General features: G+C 54.6%; 1 protein-coding gene across 1 annotated transcript in view; it reads right to left on the bottom strand.

Annotated features, from left to right (window-relative positions):
* Positions 1-20,061, bottom strand: part of LOC139825463 (dynein axonemal heavy chain 9-like) — a 56,734-nt gene that overhangs the window by 35,530 nt on the left and 1,143 nt on the right. Inside the window, exons 2-5 of the mRNA XM_071817749.1 lie at positions 6,369-6,470; positions 3,525-3,721; positions 2,713-2,871; positions 1,101-1,231 (exon numbers count right to left, since the gene is read on the bottom strand). Coding sequence (XP_071673850.1) covers positions 1,101-1,231; positions 2,713-2,871; positions 3,525-3,721; positions 6,369-6,470 — 589 coding nt within the window. The remainder of the gene's footprint in view (positions 1-1,100; positions 1,232-2,712; positions 2,872-3,524; positions 3,722-6,368; positions 6,471-20,061) is intronic.

Genomic DNA, 20,061 nt, shown 5'->3' with positions numbered 1-20,061 from the left:
GTGTGGTTTTACCCTGAAGAATTACCCCAGAGCGCAAGCATTAATAAAACCAGATCGTTGTGCAATTAAACCTGTGGACCAACAAGAAGTGACAGAAGTGCTTGAATGCATGCAAAAATAACCCCTAAGGCCCAAGACCAAGGAAGAAGAGACTCCCACTATCAGCATCACCCTCCCAGCAAATCCACCAACAGCAGCCACACCAGTACAATGCCAGGGAAAGGGGCAGAGACTTAAAAGCAGGTGCACACAAATCTGAACTGCGCTGTAATGGAAATTAACAATTATAGTCCAAATTATCCAATTAGGGTTAGTATCGCTGTAGCCGGATTAAAACCAAATATTTGTTGTATTTTGATTAAACCCTTAAAGTATTAATTAGTTTAACAATGAACCCTTGGCTCCTTATATAAGGGGTGTTTCTCCAGCCCATCTAAACTGCACAATGCAGAGTGTGACACAGATCCTTAAGAGATTCAATGTTTGCACGTGAAGTGGTGAAGAACAGTGTTTTCTGCCAGCACGTGCACAGCTAACACAGTCTGGATGGTTTCATTGTGCCAGAGAGCAGCTGGGTTGGACATGGATGTCCAGCTGTGTTGGTCTGCAGGGACAGACCAGCAGGACTACACTGTTTTTCACTACAGACAGGGATTTGCAATATTTCCTTGGGCTGCGCTCAACTCCCCTAAGCAAAGCAAAGCAAGGAAATTCGGGCTGCAGTGGCCAAAGCCTGAGAAGCAGCGCTCTAACAAAGCAGTCTTAGGTACAAGATCTGTCCTCTTAGTCTGAACTCCCGTTCCTGCATAATAACACCAGAGGAGCTGGTGGAAGTTGAGGTGAGTCCTGTTAGAGTAATGCAAACACTTTATTACAGCAGAATAAATTCCCAAACCCATTCACCCTGAACTTTGGCAAGAGTCTGGCTCAACAGACCAGCGATGGAGCTTGTCCCAGCCTGGAAACAAAAGCCTAGACTCAAGCACAAGCAGCCCAGTCTCAATTCACAAACTAGAAAGATTTGGCTTGAAATCAGTCACACCAGGCCATGAAGAAAGGCCAGAAGCCAGCACTGTGGTAAAGTTGCCCCAGCATCTCACCTGCCTCAACATCCATTAGCATGGTTTTGAAGGCTGGGATGTAGCTGCTCTCAACTCTCTCCAGCAGCTCCATCATGTTCCTGACCTTCCTCGTTGTCAGCTGGTTGTAAATGCATTCCAGGTCATCACACCTACAGCAACCGAGACACAGAATCACAGAATCAGTTGGTTGGAAGAGACCCTCAAGATCATCGAGTCCAACCATAACCTAACCCCTGGCACTGCCCCGTGTCCCTGAGAATGTCATCTCTGTGACTGTTCAACCCCTCCAGGAATGGTGACTCCAGCACTGCCCTGGGCAGCCTGTTCCAATGCTTCACAACCCCTTCTGGGAAGAAATGTTTCCTAATATCCAACCTCAGCCTCCCCTGGTGCAACTTGAGGCCGTTTCCTCTCATCCTGGCGCTTGTTCCTGGGGAGCAGAGCCCGACCCCCCCTGGCTCCAAGCTCCTTTCAGGCAGTGCAGAGATCAGAAGGTCTCCCCTCAGCTCCTGTTCTCCAGCTGAACCCCCCAGGTCCCTCAGCCACTCCCATCACACTTGTGCTCCAGCCCCTCACCAGCTCCATTCCCTTCTCTCAACTCACTCCACTACCTCAAGGTCTTTCTTGGCCTGAGGGGCCCAAAACTGATTTGAGGTTTGGCTTCCCCAGCGCTGAGTACAGTGGGACAGTCATTGCCCTGGGCCTGCTGGCCACACTGTTCTTGATGCACACCAGGATGCTGGTGGCCATGTTACCCACCTACACTGGGCCATCAGCTGTCCCCCAACATCATCTGTTTCCCCTGGGCCTGATTCAGGGCTTCCTCCAGCTACACATGGACTGTGGAAATGGGAGAAAGCTGCATGAGGCACAGACAAACCCTACAGGACAGAAAGTGCTGAGTTCAGCATGACAGCAGCTCTGCTACTGACAGAACATCGCTGAAAAAAAGCCATCGTGTTTCTGCAGGCATTAGCAACAGCTCTCCAGCCAGCAGGGCTTTGCCCCGAGTCAGCCTGAACCAGTACAGCACAAAGGTTTTCAAAGGGCAGGAGGAAATACCACTCCCAGGCTCCTGAGCATCTAAAGCCCCTCTGGCCCTGACAGATGAACAGCAGCCAGCTGAGATGCACCATTTCCAGACAGCCCCCAGCAGGTGTCCATCAGCAATTACTCCTGTGGATGGCTCCTAGTGAACAGTGACGAAAGAGCGCCCAGAGCGGGTGTGGAGTCTCCTTCTCTGAGACATTCGAACCCGCCTGGACCCACCTGTGTGATCTGCTCTGTGACCCTGCGTGAGCAGGGCTTGGACTGGGGATCTGCAGAGGTCCCTTCAGCCCAACCAGCCTGGGATTCTGTAAAGGGCATTTCTGAAAAAAGTCCCTTGAGGTGTAGCCCCTGTGGTGGGGCTAAGTTAAAACACAGCCAGCTGCCCAGTGACCTCCCAGGCACTTTGCAGATCATGATGATTTTCTGTGCGGGAGCAATTTTCCTTAGTTGAAGCCTACATGAACCCCAAGTGGCCTGTTCTTCTCAACTCATGGAATTAGCAGCTCCACCACCAGCACTCTCCCTCTACACAAAACCAGCACCACAGGGCACCGTGCACTGGCCAGGCTGCTCTGGGTACCTGTTCTTCCAGAACTCCAGCTCCACCTTCGGGTTCGGATTGCTGCCTTGCAGGAGAGGCTCTGAAGACTCTTTCTTCAGTGCCTCCTGGATCTGGTGGCTCCAGTCTATGATGGCCGACTCCATGGCATACACCAGAGATTTATCTATCCGTTCCATGCTGTAGTAAACAGAGTACGTGATTAACTTTGTTGATGTGCATTGCTCAGTTGGATCTACTTCCAATGGCCGTGTGGGCAGCTGGATTTTACAGGGTTTCACATTTCAAAACCACAAAACAATCAAACCCCATAAGATTTTGTCACTGGTTTAATATAGGAATTACACTCTGGAGAAAACGGCTGAATGTCTGCAGCAGTGTGGGCAACAACACTGTTCATAAAGTGAATGGTGGAAATGAAGAGCCAGTCGCCACCTCTCTGCACAGCCAGTCATTGTCACATCAGATCCATTCAGGTTCAGGATCTGACCTGGAGACTCACACATCCAGCAAGATTCTCTCTCCCCATACCATTCTCCCTCAAAATATTCTACATCCCTGCAGTCATTAACTCACTTAATTCAGCAAGAAACACCACCAAGTGGGCTGGGAAGCTGAGGACAGGTCAGCCCACTGCCTTGGAAGCAGTAACTTCTCACAAAATCCCACCCGCACCACGTCCTGTCTGAGGAGTGATTCATTCCACTGCACCCACACATCTCCTGGGGTTCCACAGGGGCACGCACGCAGCCCAGACACGATGACAACTTGATGTACAAACGCATCTGCTTCTCTGGACCTTCCAGAACCTGTTATTTTGGGGTGGTACTCACGATTTCTCATTTTCCAGATCAATGTCCTCAATTCCCTCTGAGCCAGCTGGGAGAGGCAGCAAGGTCTTGCCGTCTACTTGGCCAACAACTGTGAAAATGGTACTTTTGAGGTTGTGGACATGACGCACGATGTCTTGCGACACCACTTGTGGCCAGCCCTGATGGTTCTTCTTGTTCGTTAGGATGGGCACGATCACCTACAGCGGGAGTCACGGAAGACCAATGGAGAAAAAAGTGCAGCAGGAGACGGACGGGCCACCAGGCTCTGAGGTCTGTGCTTGGCCAAGCCTGGAGACCCATATTCATTGCTGTCTCAAGCAGTTCCCATGTGAAATAGAGGCAGCTGATGATGAATGGGCATCTCTACAGGCCCACTTTACACAGCAGAACACCCTTTTCCCCAAATCCAAGCAGCCAAGGAGGGTGGAAGCCAGTAGGCAAAGTGAGCAGCCCCATCCCCAGGCTCTCCCAGCCTTTCAAGCCCGCAACTGGAGATGGCCCCATGGGCTGCTGTCCCTTGCCCTCACAACTGTCCCCGGTGCTTGGTCCCCATGTCCCTGCCCATGGGCACAGCCGTCAGGCTGCCCTTTGAGCCTGCCAGGGCTGGGCTGAGCTCAGTGTGCTGCAAGGGAAGGTCTGCTGGTACCCCCTGGGATACACTGGTGCTGAGGGTCCCCCAGGTCCCAGCTGCAGCCCACCAAACAGGAGCTTTGCCTTTATCAGCACTTTTACTGACCCGGCAGCATGGGGTTGTGGGGCTGGTCGGGGTTTGCCCAGATTTGAGCTGCTTTTGGCTTGTTTGAGCTGTGACAGCAACACCGTGTCTGTCACCTATCCTGGCTGGCTCTGCACTGGGACCAGCCTGTGGCAACAGCCTAACAAAGCCAGGTTGTCCCTAGTGACAAACAACAGCCCTTTGTGTTACTGGACTCAGGGTGGGGGTAGGGGAGGGGGGGGAGGTGACTAAAGGCATAAAAATAGCTGCAAATGGACATAAAATTGAAACGGAATAAAGCAGCTCAGCACCTCCATGGTGCTGTCCCAGGATGCTGAAGACTCTTTGGAACTGTGGCTGGCTCTGTAGACCCGAAGAAGACCCGACCAGCCACCTTCGTGCCCAGGGAGCCGTGGGAAGGGGGAGCACAACCCCAGGGAACACACGGGCAGGTGCTGACGAGTTCACCTTCAGCAGTTTTAGCTGCATTATTAGCAAGATGTGTCTCTATTACTTAAAGCATGTGGACTGCTAATGCCAGTGATGTTGTAACCAGGCAAATGACAGCCATTCATTTTCTTTCTGACTGTTAAAATGATAACTGGACTCAGGATGAAGCCCCAGCCCACAGAGCAGGTGTGTTCCCTTCGGCACCGCAGGAGTGAAGCAACAAGTGGACAAGGTCACCAGCTGTGACCCCTCACCGAATAAAGACAAAGTGTGGGCAGAGGAACACACGACCCCAACCCCAGGAAATTCAAGACCTTTTTCACCTTCACGCAGACCCACCCCATCTGCCTGACCCAGCACCACCGCTGCTTTTGCCTTCAAGTGAAGCTTGAGAGGAAAATAGGATGAAAACCAGGCACAATCTGCTCCCTGCAGAAATACTGCATGTCTGCACAGGGGAGAGCAAAGCCTGCAAACACGCAGCTGGGACGCACAATCCCGGCTCCCAAAGGCATTCAGAAAACAGGATTTAACAGGATCTGCCAAAGTGTTCCTACCCCACCATCTACCCATAGCAGACGGTGCTTGCAATGCTATTGGCCAGCCGTGATGCAAAACCACTGTTTGTGCAGACTTCGCAAGACCACGGGGCTCATCAAAACAAAAGCTCCCCGTATAAATAATGTGTTTTCTCACAAAACCAGGATAACCAGTCTGGCAGCCTGCTCTTGGGAATCCAATCTATCAGTCACCATCTTAATATACCAAACATCATGATCAGAGCTTCTCAAATCCAGCAGCTCCTCTGCTTTCCCATTACAGCCTCATTCCTGAGACTTCTCCCGGTGAGGAGCCATCAGGAATAAACCGAAACAACATTGTCTAGTTCAGGCTAATAACACAGCAAAGCAAAAGCACTCGAACCTCTTGACGATCTCTTTAAGAAAACATCAGCCCACCTGAGATAACCCGACACTGAGCTACAGGAGGCTCCTGAACATCACAAAACACTTTTTCACTAGGAGAGTAATCGAGCACTGGCCCAGGTTGCTCAAAGAGGTTGTGAAGTCTCCATCCTTAGAGATAATGAAGAGCTACCTGGACATGGCCCTGGGCAACTGGCTCTGGATGGCCCTGCTTGAGCAGGGGTTTGGAGTAGGTGACCTGCAGATGTCCCCTCCAGCACCTGTGGGTACATCAGTCCCACAAGGACCCCACTGATAGACAGAGCTGATGTGGATCAGCATTCAGGTGGTTTATATGAGTTCTAAAGCCGTCCATGGTACTGCAAAGGGCAGAGTTAAGGGTACAAGTGCATCAGCAGAGAAGGGAGGGAGGCCAAGGAGCCTGTCTGTAGGAGGGGACACCTTCCCCGCTGCCATGTGCGAGGGGCACCCGGTACTCATGGGTGCCAGGGCTCCCTCTGCACCTCCGGGGCTGCCCAGGCCTCACAGGATCCCAGCCTGGTTAGGTTGAAGGGATCTCTGCAGATCCCCCAGTCCAAGCCCTGCTCACGCAGGGTCACAGAGCAGATCACACAGGTGGGTCCAGGCGAGTTTCAATGTCTCAGAGAAGGAGACTCCACACCCGCCCTGGGCAGCCTGGGCCAGGCTCTGCCATCTCCCAGCAAACAAATTTCTCCTCATGTTGAGCCTGCCCCCGTGGCCCCTCATCCTCACCTCCTCCACGAGGGCGGCAAAGTGCCGCAGGGCATCGGCGGGCAGGTCCCCGCAGAGCAGCTCCCCGGGGCCGGCGCCGGGGGCCCGCAGGAAGAACAGCCCCTTGCGGCGGGCGGCGGGGGGCGGCGGGGGCGGCCCCAGCTCCAGCTCCCCGGCCGGGCCCCGCCAGAGCAGCAGCGCCGGCCCCGCCGGCCCCGCCAGGAAGCTCCGCAGCAGCGGCCCCGCCGCCTCCCCGCCTGCCCAGCGCTCCCAGCGCTCCGCCGGCACCCCCAGCCCCCGCGCCGCGCACCGGCACAGCCGCTCGGCGCCGGGCACCGGCTCCACCGCCTGCTCCATCCGGCCGGCACCGGCGGGTGTTGGCGGGGAAGAGCCGCGTTGCCCGGGGGAAGGGACACTGCGAGGAGCCGGGGGCGGGCCGGGGCGGGACCCAGCTCGCCTGGGAGACGCAGCTGCCCCGGGCAACCACGGGTATCAACACAAGCTGGGGATGGAGGGCCTGAGAGCAGCCCTGCGAAGGACTTGGGGGTGCTGGGGGATGCTCCCTCTGGGGGGGGTCTGGATACCACTGGATCCACCTGGGCACCCCCAAAGTGCCTTTTTAGCACTTATTTTTCTCCTGAAAAAGCAAACACAGCGGGGCTTTCTCCCACCTGGTTTGGCCTTTAGGAAGGGAAGAGCAGAAGAAGGGGCCTTGGGGACTAGAACCACTACGCAAACATTTGATTAGGGAGACAGGAGCTAGAGATTTGTCTGTCACTGTGGAAGAGGTGACAGCGGTGTGATCTTTGCCTCCAGACTAATCCCAAAAATATGCCCAAGCTAGAAATGGGTCAAATGGGGAAAGGGAATGGGCCTGGACCACAATGGCAAACTGATTGTTCAGAACTCCCAGGAAAAGGGGGGTACCGATATTTGTTGGTATTAACTGATGTTTTTTCAGGTTGGCCAGAAGCGTTCCCTACCAGGACAGCAAAAGCTTAGGAGGTGACTACAACACTGATACACAAAATAATACCAAGGCTTGGAGGCCCAGCTGTTAGATCCTCTGATTGAGGGCCACATTTTACTGACGAGTATGTGAAGTCTTTTGCAGAAAACTTTGAAACCATAATAGGAAGGTCCATTTCAAGACCCCCTGACTGCTACCAATATCAGAGAACAGAATGCCTGGATTCGCCATTCTAGAGTGAAGAAAGCCTGCGAAACACCACGGAGGGTAACCCGGGCGCAACCTGGAAAACTCTGTTTTTCACAGTCACCTTTTGGTCCTTCTGGGGGACCAGCCTGGGTGGTGCTTCCCGCATTGGGAAGAAGAAACCCAAAAGAACAAACACGTAGAATTTTTGGTAGATATGGGGGCAACACTAATGAAAACCTGGACAGAAGAAACTTCAACCCCATGACGGGAGGGGCCTTTTTCTTGTTTTGTTAACTACAGAACCAGCCGCTGCCCCCACCCTGAAGCACGCAGGCTGTTGTCCCACACTGCCAGCACCACCCCCCTTCTTTTAGCAGGATCATTTTATCTGAGCATGGCAGTGGCCCTAAAGGCACTTGCTTTGATAGAGCTGTCCAATAAGGTGTTGAACAAGTCCTCGCAGACACGCAATGATGTAGCACGCTATAGAAATCAGTGCTTCTGTTACTTCGATTAAAGACGTAATTTCTCTCAATATTCCAAACCAAGATTCTAACAATCCCATGAGTGGACTATCTACACCTGAATTCTCAGCCAATTCTTCTGCTGAAGCTGTGGTTAGACATATATCACCTTTTTCTGCCAACATCCTATCTGGGACCATGTTATTTTCCCATGCCATTCTACTAGTAGCATCTAATTGTTTGGTGATTCATTTAACTGCTTGTCTAGTATAACTTATAAATAAATGTTATTTATCCCGTCTACATTCTTGTTTGTAGTTACCTACCAAAACAAAAAGGACTCAGAACCCGCAGCTAACTTGACTTCTTGCTTTGTGTTCCTTGGGGACTCCTCTGGGGACCCCAATCTAATTGAAATAAACCCTGTCATCAGAGGAAAGCCCTCAACTCCTTTTTCTGTTGCCCTGATGGATCACAGGGTTCAAATGCCAGGGTAAAAGGAATTTCCAGTTGTACGACGTCACAGGTACCTTCCCAGTGGGGGATAAAATGGAATGAAGTGTCACCTTCCCACAGTACCACCAAAGATCCACTCAAGAAGCATTTGAGGACATATGAGGACCAACTTCCCGTGTCTCTGCACACCTACTCATGTTCCTAGGAACTTGGTATCATTCCTGCCGCGTCGTGAGAGACAGGCAGTATGATTTTCAATTATTCCTGAAAATGCCAGGGGGATTTTGATATTTTTCCCTGCAAAGCTGGAAACAGTAGGGAGAGAGTATGACACGACTTATTTCTCCATGCCGTAGAGTCTTGGCATAAGGCTAAGACGCACTCCATCCCCTGTCAATCTTCGCTCCACCCCAGAGGGAAGGGTACCACTTGGGCCACAGGCCTTCCTGCCGCACAGGCATAGCAATTGCTCGTTTAGGCTTTGCACCATATATTTGATCCATTCTACCCAGGCATTTGTACCTCCATATATGTTGAACCTTCCCAGGGCATCTTTTCTACTAATGTCTATTTGTGATCCATAAACCCCACTTACTGAATCATCTGCTCTCTGCCTTGCAATTAGCAAAGGGTTGCACTGCAGAGACTCACATCCTGGGAGAGACTGTCCTTTAGATAGGGTCATTTTTCTTTGCAACTCTATAACCGTTCATTGCTCACTGTCCATCCCCTAAACTCTGTGCTCCAAATAACACTGTACCAGGAGGGGCAATGAGAGCACAGGCGGCGGCCTTCCCCGGCCCCAACCACCGCCTGCCCGCCCCAGTCCGCCGCAGCGAGCCCGGCCGCCCATCCCCGCCCAGAGTTCCTCCCCACCCCCCGCCCCGGCCTTTCGCCAGCGAGTTCGCCTCCCCCCGGGAAGCCGGGGCGTCCCTGCCGGCTCCGTGCCCGGGGTGGACGGCGGGGGGGGGGTGGACGGCGGGGGGGGGTGGACGGCGCGGGGGGGGGGTGGTGGACGGCGCGGGGGGGGGGGGGGGTGGACGGCGCGGGGGGGGGGGGGCACGCGGGCGTCCCGCGGTTTCTCAGCCCCGCTGTCGGAGGCCTAACCCCCTCACCTGCCCGTGCTGCCGCCTCCCGCGCTTCTTCCTCGGTGGCTCGCTCGCTCGGTCCCTCGGCCCGCTGCCCGCCCCGGCCGCGGGCTGAAGAAGAAACCGACCCCGCCAGCGGCTTTGCCTCCCCCCGGGGAGGCATAGAGACACCGCGTCCCCGTCCCCGTCTCCCCGTCCCGGCCCGCCTGCCTCCCTGCCTACCCGCGCGCGGGGTTCCTCGGCCGATCGGCAAGACGCTCCCGCGCTGGCCTCCCCGCGACCGCCCGCCCGACGGGCTTGACTCCGAGCGACTGACCGTTGGGCACCTGGCGGGGGGCAGGGGGCCGGTTGCCGGGCGGCGGGGAGAGCGCGCATGCGCGGCGCGCGCAGTTGCCGACCCCCTCCGGCCCTTCCCGCGGGTGGGCCGGAGGGGGCGGGGGGCAAGGCGAGGGCGGGAGAGACCGCGCTCTGGGGTGCGGGCGGGGGGGGGGTGTTTGTGCTCGCCGTGCAGTCTGAGCCGGAACACGAAGTGAAATTATACGGCGGCGGCGGCGGCAGGTGCGGGTGGGGGGCACGACGACACCACCACGACCCCGCCGCCCCTGCCGAAATAAACCCCCACCAAAAAAAAAAAAAACACCGCCACGAAACCCGCATCCCCACGCCACGCGCGAGCCCCGAAACTCCAGACACGGACTCGCCGAGCGTGTGCACGGATCGCGAGGGTCGAAAAGCTCGACTCGTAGAGTCGCGTACACTGTCCCGCAGCCACCCGCGAGAGGCTCGCTCGGTCGCGTCCAGCTCCTGTCCCTGCGTAGGACCAACCGCCCCGCCGTTCCGGTTCAGTCCTTGCCCGCCGGTCCCACTTACTTAGACTAAGCCTAAAATGCACAGATCTCTCCATAAGGATGGGTTTTATACTCTACTTCCACAATCTGCTGGCAGTACAAAAGAATAAGCGGCAGATCTCCTTAGGCTGAGTCACGGTGCTTTGCTCCTAAGACCATGCATACCATGGGAATATTTCAGCTGCATGTCCCACCCCAACCCCAGAGAGCAAGAGCTCCAGGAACAGGTGGAGAAACAGGGAAGAACACTGCAGTGCTTCTGAGAAATAAAGCAAGGACAGAAAGGCAGACGGGCATGCTGTGGAACCTTCTCCTTACCCGACTGTGCTGCTGCCACTCATGAAATGACACTGTAGAGCAAGTACTTTTAGCACCTTTTTTGTGTTCCACGTTCCAGGAACCCTTCCCCTGGAGGTCCAGCTGCTGAGGTGGAGACTCAGGACCTGGACCCCATGGCTTCGGGGCAGAGGCTCTGATGGAGAGGAGAGGAGACCAGGGGTTGCACTGGGAAATGTGTCTGCACTGCAGGGGATGTGAGAGAGGTTCCTAAATCCTGTCCCCAGCATTTCTGGTAGCAGTTAACTCTTCCTGCCCATGCCTGTGCTCCTGCAGCTGTGTCTCTGTCCCTGGGTCTGCTCCCTGTCCGTGTCACAGACCCCGTCCCACCCGCTGTGTGCTCAGCTCTGTCCTGCTCACACCGCCTGGCACTGCCCAGGGGCAGCTCTGTGTGTGCAGGGGCTCAGGAGCAGCTCAGACAAGTCCTAACGAGAACTGGGGTCTCAGTGTCTTCTCCAAAGAGAGAAATAAATCCCCATCTCCCACTGCACACCCAGACAACCAAGAGTGGAAAACTGAAAGCACAGACTCCTTCCCTTGCAGCTGTTCCTGTCTTGATGTCCTTGTTCAGAAGGACCCTCTGCCATGTCTGTGGGGTTGATCTGGAGCTCTGAGCAGCCCTGACCCACACAGCACCCTCCAACCCCACAAGCTCCCTGCCTGCCCTGCCGGGGGTCGCTCCTTCCACCCACAGCTGCTGCCATGGGATCTCCCCGGCAGGCTGAGCGCTGACCCTGGCAGGCGGCAGAGTCCCTGTCCCGGCACAGCCCTGGGGTGCAGGGACCCTGCTCTGCAGGACAGCCCTGGGCACCCCTGGGTGCTCACCCGGCTTCACAGCTGTTCAACATTGAGGTGCAAGATCCCCCACCTTACAGATCCCACCAGCTGTGCCTGTGCCAGGTTTAGGAGATGCCTCCAGGAGCTACAGCTGCATTGCCCTGCACCCAGAGACTTACCATGGCAAGGGCTGCAAAGGTTTCTCCTCCAGTGAGCTCTCAGTCATCCTCCCAATCCTGACCACCTTTAATCTCTCTCTGCCTTGCTCGTCTCCCTGAGATCTGCAGGCAGAGCCCCCAGCCCTGCTGCGTGTGCAGAGGAGCTGCTCCTGGGCAGAGCTGTCTCTCTGCAGCGCTGCCGCTTGCCAGGAGCTCCCTCTGTCCCAGGAGCCCAGCCCAGCTCAGCAGCACAGGAGCAGCCCAAGGCGCTTTAATGACCCCTCTGGTAGCTTTGGTGCTGAGTCCATGGACCTCAGACCCTGAGGGCAAGTTGAAGAAGTCAAACTCAGATCTAAACTTCAAAGTTTCTTGTAATGTTAATGAATCCCACTGAGGGACACAACTGAGAAACCATCCCCAGGGCAGCTGGGACAGAAAACTTGAAGCAGAACAAAGGGTAAGCATGTGAAAGGTGGCTCTGATGCTGAGTAAACCTGGATGTGTTTCATTAACCAAAGGGCCAAACCCTGACTCCCAGCCCTGAGAAGTCAGATCCTGTCCCTCCCACGTTGCCCAGGGCCCTTCCTGGACAGTGTGATGTGGGACTGTGCAAGGCCAAGGGCAGGACTATGGTCCCACAGCTCCCAGGTTCCTGGCTGGGGACAAGGAGGCCATGAGGCCCCTGTGCTGGAAGGACAAGGTGTCTCCTCACAGGCATCAGAGGTGCAGACAACAGCCATAGCCAAGGGGAGAAGGAGCTCATGTCTGTTGGGGCTTTCAGCCTCTTTACATCCCGTGATCATCTCCACCACAGCCTGTCCTGTGCTGTGGCATCCCCTGCACCTCTCTCCCTGCAGGCTGCAGACATCCCCCCTGCTGCCCCACCTTGCTCTTGTCTGAGCATCTTCCTCCCTTTGCTGAGATCTCTGCATCCTCCCCAGCTGTTCCTTGAAGCACAAAGCCTTGGGCTGATGCAGACTCCCTCTGCTGACCTGCTCCACCACAGCACTGCCCTTCCAGTCACATTCCTTCCTGCTCATCTCCAGCCTGGACCTCCCCAGCTGCACTTTGGGCCATTATTTCTTCATCTTGTCAAAATTCAGAGTTATCTGATGGTAAATACCAGATGCGTGAAGTTGTGCCTGGGGACAGACAATGTCAGCTGAAGGCTGAGGAGTCAGCATGAGAGGGCAGAACAACATGGGCAGTGTTGTGGTGACTGGACATCAACTACAGGATCCCTGATCAGGAAGAGGAATTAGATGAGGCCTCGTTCAGACAAATGAAAGAAGCCTCATGTTTCCAGGGCCGTGTCCTTGTGGCAGACCTTAGACATCCCAGTCTCTGCAAGGTACCAGCCATCCAGGAGGGGTTGGAGCTCATTGACATCATCTTCCTGACACGGGTGACTGAGGAGTCAGTGAGGTGAGGTGCCCTGTGGGACTTCACACTTACAAACCACAAAGAGTTGGTCAGGATGGAACAGTCAGGGATGGGAAAGTGGAGCTGAGGCTCCTGGGAGATGATCACAAGGCCAAGAGCAGGATTTCAGGAGAGCAAGCTCTGGCCTGCTGAGGGACCTGCTTGGGTCCTATGGGATATGACCTTGGTGTCTGCAGTGCTTTTCTCTCACATTTCCTCCCTCCTCTCTCCCACCTGCTGTTGTGCAGCGTTTTTCACCCTTTCTCAACTACAATATCCCAGAGGTGCTGCCAGCATCACTGAGTGGCTCAAATTTGGGAAGGAGTGGATCCATCTTGGAGCCAGCTGAAATCGGCTCTGTCTGACATCGGTCAAACTCCTGTACTTGCCCTGACATTCACTGGCCTGGCGAAGTGGCAGGTGCCAACAGTCCAAAGGATCTTGGGCCAACTGCTCGACAGAGCTGCCTTGTGGGCCAGTGAGGGTGATCTTCACCTGGATCTGGAACTGGGAAACAAGGAAACCCTGGTGAGGGATGTGAACATCAGTGTCCACCTTGGTTGTTGTGACCATGACACAGTGGGGTCCCAGGCACCAGAGGGGAGGGAGGAAGGCCAGCAGCAGAGCACAGGCTGGTGGGCTCCAGAGGAGAAGACTTTGACGTACTGGGGGCTGGTGGGCGACGTGGTGACATGGAAGTCGGTCTGCAGGGTGAAGGAGCTCAGGAGACATGAGAAGCCTTACAGGACAGCCTGCTCCAAGCTCAAGAATGATCTCTGCAAGTACCCATGAAAAGAAGCATTTATGTCATGAGGCTGCTTGTCTGAACTGATGGAGCTCCAGGGCACAAAGGCAGCACACAGGAGGTGGGAGCAGGGGAAGCTGCAAAGGAGGAATTTAGAAACCTTGTCCATGGATGTGGGGATGATGCCAAAGCTGCCCTGGACTTGATACCCGAAGGGGAAGCACAGTAAGATGTGCTGATACAGCTTCCTTACAGTAAGAGAATAGACAGGGTGATCGTGGGACTGCCGCTGAACTTCCTAAGAGTAGAATCAGACAGGACTGGGGTACTTCATGGCTTCTTTGCCTCCATCTTCACCACCAAGGTCTCCTGGGACTTTGTTCCTGAAGGCAGGATTCTGGAGAACACCCAGCAGTGGATGGGGCTCAAGTCAGGGGTGACCTGAGCAAACTCAGACACCATTACAGAACAGGAGATGGGTCACTTGACCAGCTCCCTGAACACAAGTATCACTGTGCTGTGGCACCTGAGATTCCCAGGAACACCCACCTTGTTGGTGCAGAGGAGTGTGATTCCTCCAGAGGTGGCCTGGCCTATCCCCTCCCTCATAAAGTGATTTAGGCACCTTCTTTTGTGACATTTTCAGTCTTTATCAGGAGATGCTACACATCAATATGAACCGGAGGCTGCTGCTACCACCTGTTCTGGAAAGGGAGGGAAGGGCAAGCAGAGGAGGATATAGAAGAAGTGGGGCTTTACCGCTATTTCCTGTGGAAATGTTCTCTGTTTGGCTGTTCCTGAAATCTCCCTGATCATCCACACCAGACTTGAAGCCTTTAGGAAAATGATGCACAGAGCCTTGGCTTGTAAGAGCATTTTCGGTTCTTTATAGAAGTACTTTTAGAAAGGCCAGCTCTGTCACAGCAGTGCCCATTGCCTGTCCCTGCCTGCGCTCACAGCGCTGACACACAGCAGGACGGGGACCAAGCTGCCAGAGCACTCAGGCCTTGCACCGACACAAGGGATGAGAAGGAGAGTGGGGGAGTGGAACCAGAACAGCTCTGGAAGAACAAGCACTGGTGCTCCCTGGCAGGGCTGCCATGCTGGACATTTTTCGCCCTTCTCCCACACACAATAACTCTCCCTGAACCTCCAGAAAAGCCTTGGAGGAAGAATATCAGTGAAAAACATCACTGCAGAGCCTTTTATTTTGTTTAAATACACAGAGAGCATGGCTCCATATTTATACAGCCAGTGGGTTTAAAAGGAAAAGAAGACAGTGAGTTAGAAAGGAGATGACTAAAATATCATGATTTATTAAAAAATAAACACCACCACCACACACACACACAGGTCTGGGCCTCTAATAAGTTCCATTAAAACTGTTATCCATTAAAGAGAAGATGCTGAACACTTTATTATTTTTGAAATGCATCCCTCCATCAGTTTCCACAGGGCATCCTTGAGCTCCTGGTTCCTCATGCTGTAGATGAGGAGATTCAATGTTGGAGGTGCCACCGAGTACAGAACAGAGACCAACAGGTCCAGGATGGGGGAGGAGATGGAGGGGGGCTTCAGGTAGGCAAACATGGCAGTGCTGAGAAACAGGGAGACCACGGCAAGGTGAGGGAGGCAGGTGGAAAAGACTTTGTGCCGTCCCTGCTCAGAGGGGATCCTCAGCACGGCCCTGAAGATCTGCACATAGGACGCCACGATGAACACAAAACACACAAATCCTAACCAGACACTGACCACAAGAAGCCCAAGTTCCCTGAGGTAGGTGCCCGAGCAGGAGAGCTTGAGGATCTGGGGGATTTCACAGAAGAAGTGGCCCAGGGCATTGCCCTTGCACAGTGGCAGTGAAAATGTATTGGCCGTGTGCAGCAGAGCAGTGAGAAACCCAGTGGCCCAGGCAGCTGCTGCCATGTGGACACAAGCTCTGCTGCCCAGGAGGGTCCCGTAGTGCAGGGGTTTGCAGATGGCAACGTAGCGGTTGTAGGACATGATGGTGAGAAGAAAAAATTCTGCTGAAATGAAAAAGAAACACAGAAAGAGCTGTGCAGCACATCCTGCATAGGAAATGACCCTGGTATCCCACAGAGAATTGGCCATGGACTTGGGGACGATGGTGGTGATGCAGCCCAGGTCGAGGAGGGCGAGGTTGAGCAGGAAGAAATACATGGGGGTGTGGAGGTGCTGGTCCCAGGCTATGGTGGTGATGATGAGGCCGTTGCCCAGCAGGGCAGCCAGGTAGATGCCCAGGAAGAACCAGAAGTGCAAGAGCTGCAGCTCCCGCGTGTCTGTGAACGCCAGGAGGAGGAACTGGGTGATAGAGCTGCTGTTGGACATTTGCTGCCTGTAGGCATGAGGACCTGTGCAAGGAGGAAAAGACAGTGACGGTTTTGATGAGACTTCTCTGGGAAAAAGCCAAAGCCATTTCTCACAGACCCTCCCACAAAGAGACCCATTTTTTTCTTTTTCCAGGAGAACGTCCTGGCTGGAGGCCTCGTGTGTGCTTGGTGAGTGTGCAATGAAGAGCAGGGTCTCTGCCCAGGGGCTCTTGAGCAGTCAGCCTGACCCTGTGTGATTGGGTGGGCAGGGGCCAGTCCTGGGGTTCGGCTTTGTCAGCTGGAACCGCCCCTGGTGCAGAAGGGACTGTCAGCATCTGTACCCCCAGGCCTGAGAAACTGAGTTGGAGAGGTCTGGTGTTTCTACATCTGCTTCTGCCCTCCCACCCTGGGGAGTGTTGTTGGGTGTCAGAAGCCCTCAGCATTTCTCCTGCACTCAGGGAGAACAGAGCGAGTCCTGTGAGACCAGAGGATGCCTGTGGGTCAGTGCAGAGTGAGGGCAGCTGCTCTGTCCCTCTGTCCTGCTCCAGCTGCCCTGGGCTGGCACTTTTCTGAGGCAGAGGCTGATCACACTCCCATGTTACCCTGAAAAGCCACCAGGCACTGCTGAGAGCAGAGGGATCCACCACAGAGAACAACATGTCCAACCTTTCCCAAGGTCTCAGCACCCCACGTTTAGCCCAAGACACACATGGATCAGTCCCCAGACCCACAGACTGCATTGCCCACACTCCACAGGTCAGAGCAAAGCTGGGACACGTGTTCCCATGGACACACCTGCAGGAAAGGACCCACAAGATCAGGCTGTGACTCTGCAGCTGAAACTGCCATCCCCAGAGAGCCTGACAGCAAGAACAAGATCCCAACAGCAGTGACCCAGAGCAGGGGAGCAAGAAGGACAATGCGGTGAGGGTGGGTGTGAGAGAGGCCAGGGCAGAGGCAGCCGGGCACTCAGACAGCGTCACCCTTCCCCAGCTGTGCAGCCACCTCCCAGACACCAACATTGCCGGGCAGCTGCTCTCAGCCCCTGTGCTCTGCAGAGGAACTGGAGCTCTGGCTGCACAGGAGCTGCTCCATGCCTTGGAGCCCCCGGCCCTGAGGGCAGAGGCTTTGCTGGGTGGGACAGGAGGCCAGGGGGCTGCTCACAGAGGGATCTGCACTGCAGGGGATCACAGGGACTTTTCTCTGTTCTCCCTCCCATAACAATGCCAGGTTTAGTTTCCTCTCATTTCTGATCATTTCCCTGCTGCCTGGAGATTCTCCCCCTGGGAGGTGTTTCCCTGTCCATGTCTCTTCCCTGTCAGTGCTCACAAACCCCATCCCACCCTCTGTGCCCTCCCCCTGGCCCTACAGATCCTGCCTGTTCACAGGGCACTGCCTGGGGGCATCTTCCTGTTTGTAGGCTGGAAAACAGGACAGGTCAGACTAGGCTGAGGGGTCCAGCAAAGGCGATGCAGGTGCTGTGCACAGGCAGAGGGGTGGTGAAGGGATGGTATGAGCCTTCTGGCAGATGTGCTGATCACTCAGAGCTGCAGTTCAGGAGTCTCAGTGACTTGTTTAAGCATTAGAGCTCATTTTCATTTTATCTTTTCCTGCACCCCCACCCCTTGGGAGAGGAAACTGAAAAGACAGGCTCAGGAAAGCTCCTTATCTGTGTGGTAATCCTTGCACTGATCTTGTCCTTGAGGCATCCTCTTGGAAAAATGCTGGGGGTGATCTGGAGCTGTGAGCAGTGCTAACCCACACAGCACCCTCTCCACAGCAGAAACACATTTCCTGCCCTATAGGGTTTGCTCCTTCATGCGACAGCTTCTCCTCTCAGTGTTGTTGGGATCACCCTGGGCAGGCTGAGCGCTGACCCTGGCAGGCGGCAGAGTCCCTGCCCCGGCACAGCCCTGGGGTGCAGGGACCCTGCTCTGTAGCACAGCCCTGGGCACCCCTGGGAGCTCCCCCTGCAGTATCCATCAGCAGAAGGTGCCATGATGCCCTTCCCCACTGACAGTGTCGCAGGGAAGCCCTGCTCTAGAGTGTGTTCTTCTCTACAACAGAGATACTGTGAGAGAGACCTGACAGATCCTGCAAACTGAGTCATGTACCAGCTTTAGGAGATCCCTCCAGGAAATGCATGATGCACAGAGACTTACCGTGTTAGGACTGTGAAGATTTGTCTCTCAGTGAGCCCTCAGCAACAAACCACCTACATTGCCTTTCCCCTCTCTCTGCCTGGCTCCTGTGCCCTCGGTGCTGCAGGCAGAGCCCTCAGCCCTGCTGCGTGTGCAGAGGAGCTGCTCCTGGGCAGAGCTGTCTCTCTGCAGCGCTGCCGCTTGCCAGGAGCTCCCTCTGTCCCAGGAGCCCAGCCCAGCTCAGCAGCACAGGAGCAGCCCATGATGTCCCTTTCTCTGTCCCCTCTGGGCTCCCTCCACGTACCCCTGGGGCTCAAGAGGCACATCCTTTCAAACAGCCTCAAGTGATCAGTGATTCTCTCTCCTCTGAACAGACACTTCTTGCCAACATTGTGTTCTCTGTATTAAAAAATAAATCAGTATGAGAATCATGTTTTTTTGTCCCATCATTAGGCAGGACACAAGGAATGTTACAGCAAATTATCAAATTTCTGTAAACTGTGGATGGGAATTTCTTCATTTGAATGAGTTTAAGCATTATATTCTGGTTTTATACTCCTAGGTCTAGAGAGACATTCATCAATCTTTGGCCATGTCATGTCTGTGCTCTGAGGCAAAGCCTTTGCACACATGGGCTCTTGGACACTTGGTACCAGGTTTCCTGTGGCAGGTCAGGGCTGGGCTGGTGCCACAGCTGGGGTGGTTCAGCCCAGATGTGAGGCAATGGCCTCAGCCAGGGACCTGACTGGGGAGCTGGAGCTGTCAGTGCTGCAGACAGAGCTGTGACACGGGTGGAATGAACTGCCAGGCAGGGTGGCAGAAGTGAGTTCATCTGGTCTGCAAGGACAGCAGCCTCCAAGCACAGAACAGCCCAGATCAGAACTCAGTCTGGACCTCTAAGGCAATTCAAGGGCCCATAATGAGCTGCTACTACTGCAGGAACAGTTAAAGGAGAAACAAAGACACTGTGTGGCCACTGATGAATATAAGAAGAGTAGGAGGGAAGAATCCCTGTGTCCTCTTGTTCTTCCGCTTCACCAGCAAGGTCTACCAGGCCTCTGTGACTGGAGGCAGAACAACCAGCAGTGGATGGGATCAAGTCACGGGCCACTGGATCTAACTTTCCAGCCTATGGGACAGCAGGGGCAGCATCCCAGGAGCTGAGACAGCAGGACGGTGTCACAGGGAGGCCACTCTCCACCATCTTGGAAAGCTCATGGAGACTGGGGGGACTCCCTGACCACTGGCAGCTCTCACACAGTGTGTGCACTTTTCAAAATGGCCAATGGGTGAGCAGGGGAACTAAGGGCTGTGCCCCAGAACATGTCCGCTGGGACCCCATTTCTGGGTGTCTGGAAGAGAAGGTGACGGGGTTTACCCAGGGCAGGTTGTGCCTGTCCATCCTCTTTGTTTTCTGTGAGGAAAGGACAGGGTTTGGATGTGGGCAGAGCAGCTGTTATTATTATTATACTCCCCCAACACCATAGTTTGTATTGCATTCCCTGCTGCACTTGGTACCTGACTCGTGGAGCCCGGACGGTTCGGGCATTCATTTTTCCAGTGTCCTTCCTCCTTACAATAAGCACATTGATTTATACCAAGCTTTACAACAGATCTTAAAGGAGTTCCCTGAACATTCCGAAAACCGCGCCCTCGGCCGCCTCTGGTTCCCCTGCTGCGGGCTTCCATTCCTATTCCCCTGCCTTGCCCTTGGAGCAGGGCCAACAAGTCTTGCTGAGAACGCCTCGACTGTTCCTTTTCTCTATTATTATAAACTTTCCAGGCTGTTT

The sequence above is a fragment of the Patagioenas fasciata genome, chromosome 21, assembly GCF_037038585.1.
Source record: "Patagioenas fasciata isolate bPatFas1 chromosome 21, bPatFas1.hap1, whole genome shotgun sequence".
NCBI classification, from domain to species: Eukaryota; Metazoa; Chordata; class Aves; order Columbiformes; family Columbidae; genus Patagioenas; species Patagioenas fasciata.
This window is presented reverse-complemented; position numbering and strand designations above follow the sequence as displayed.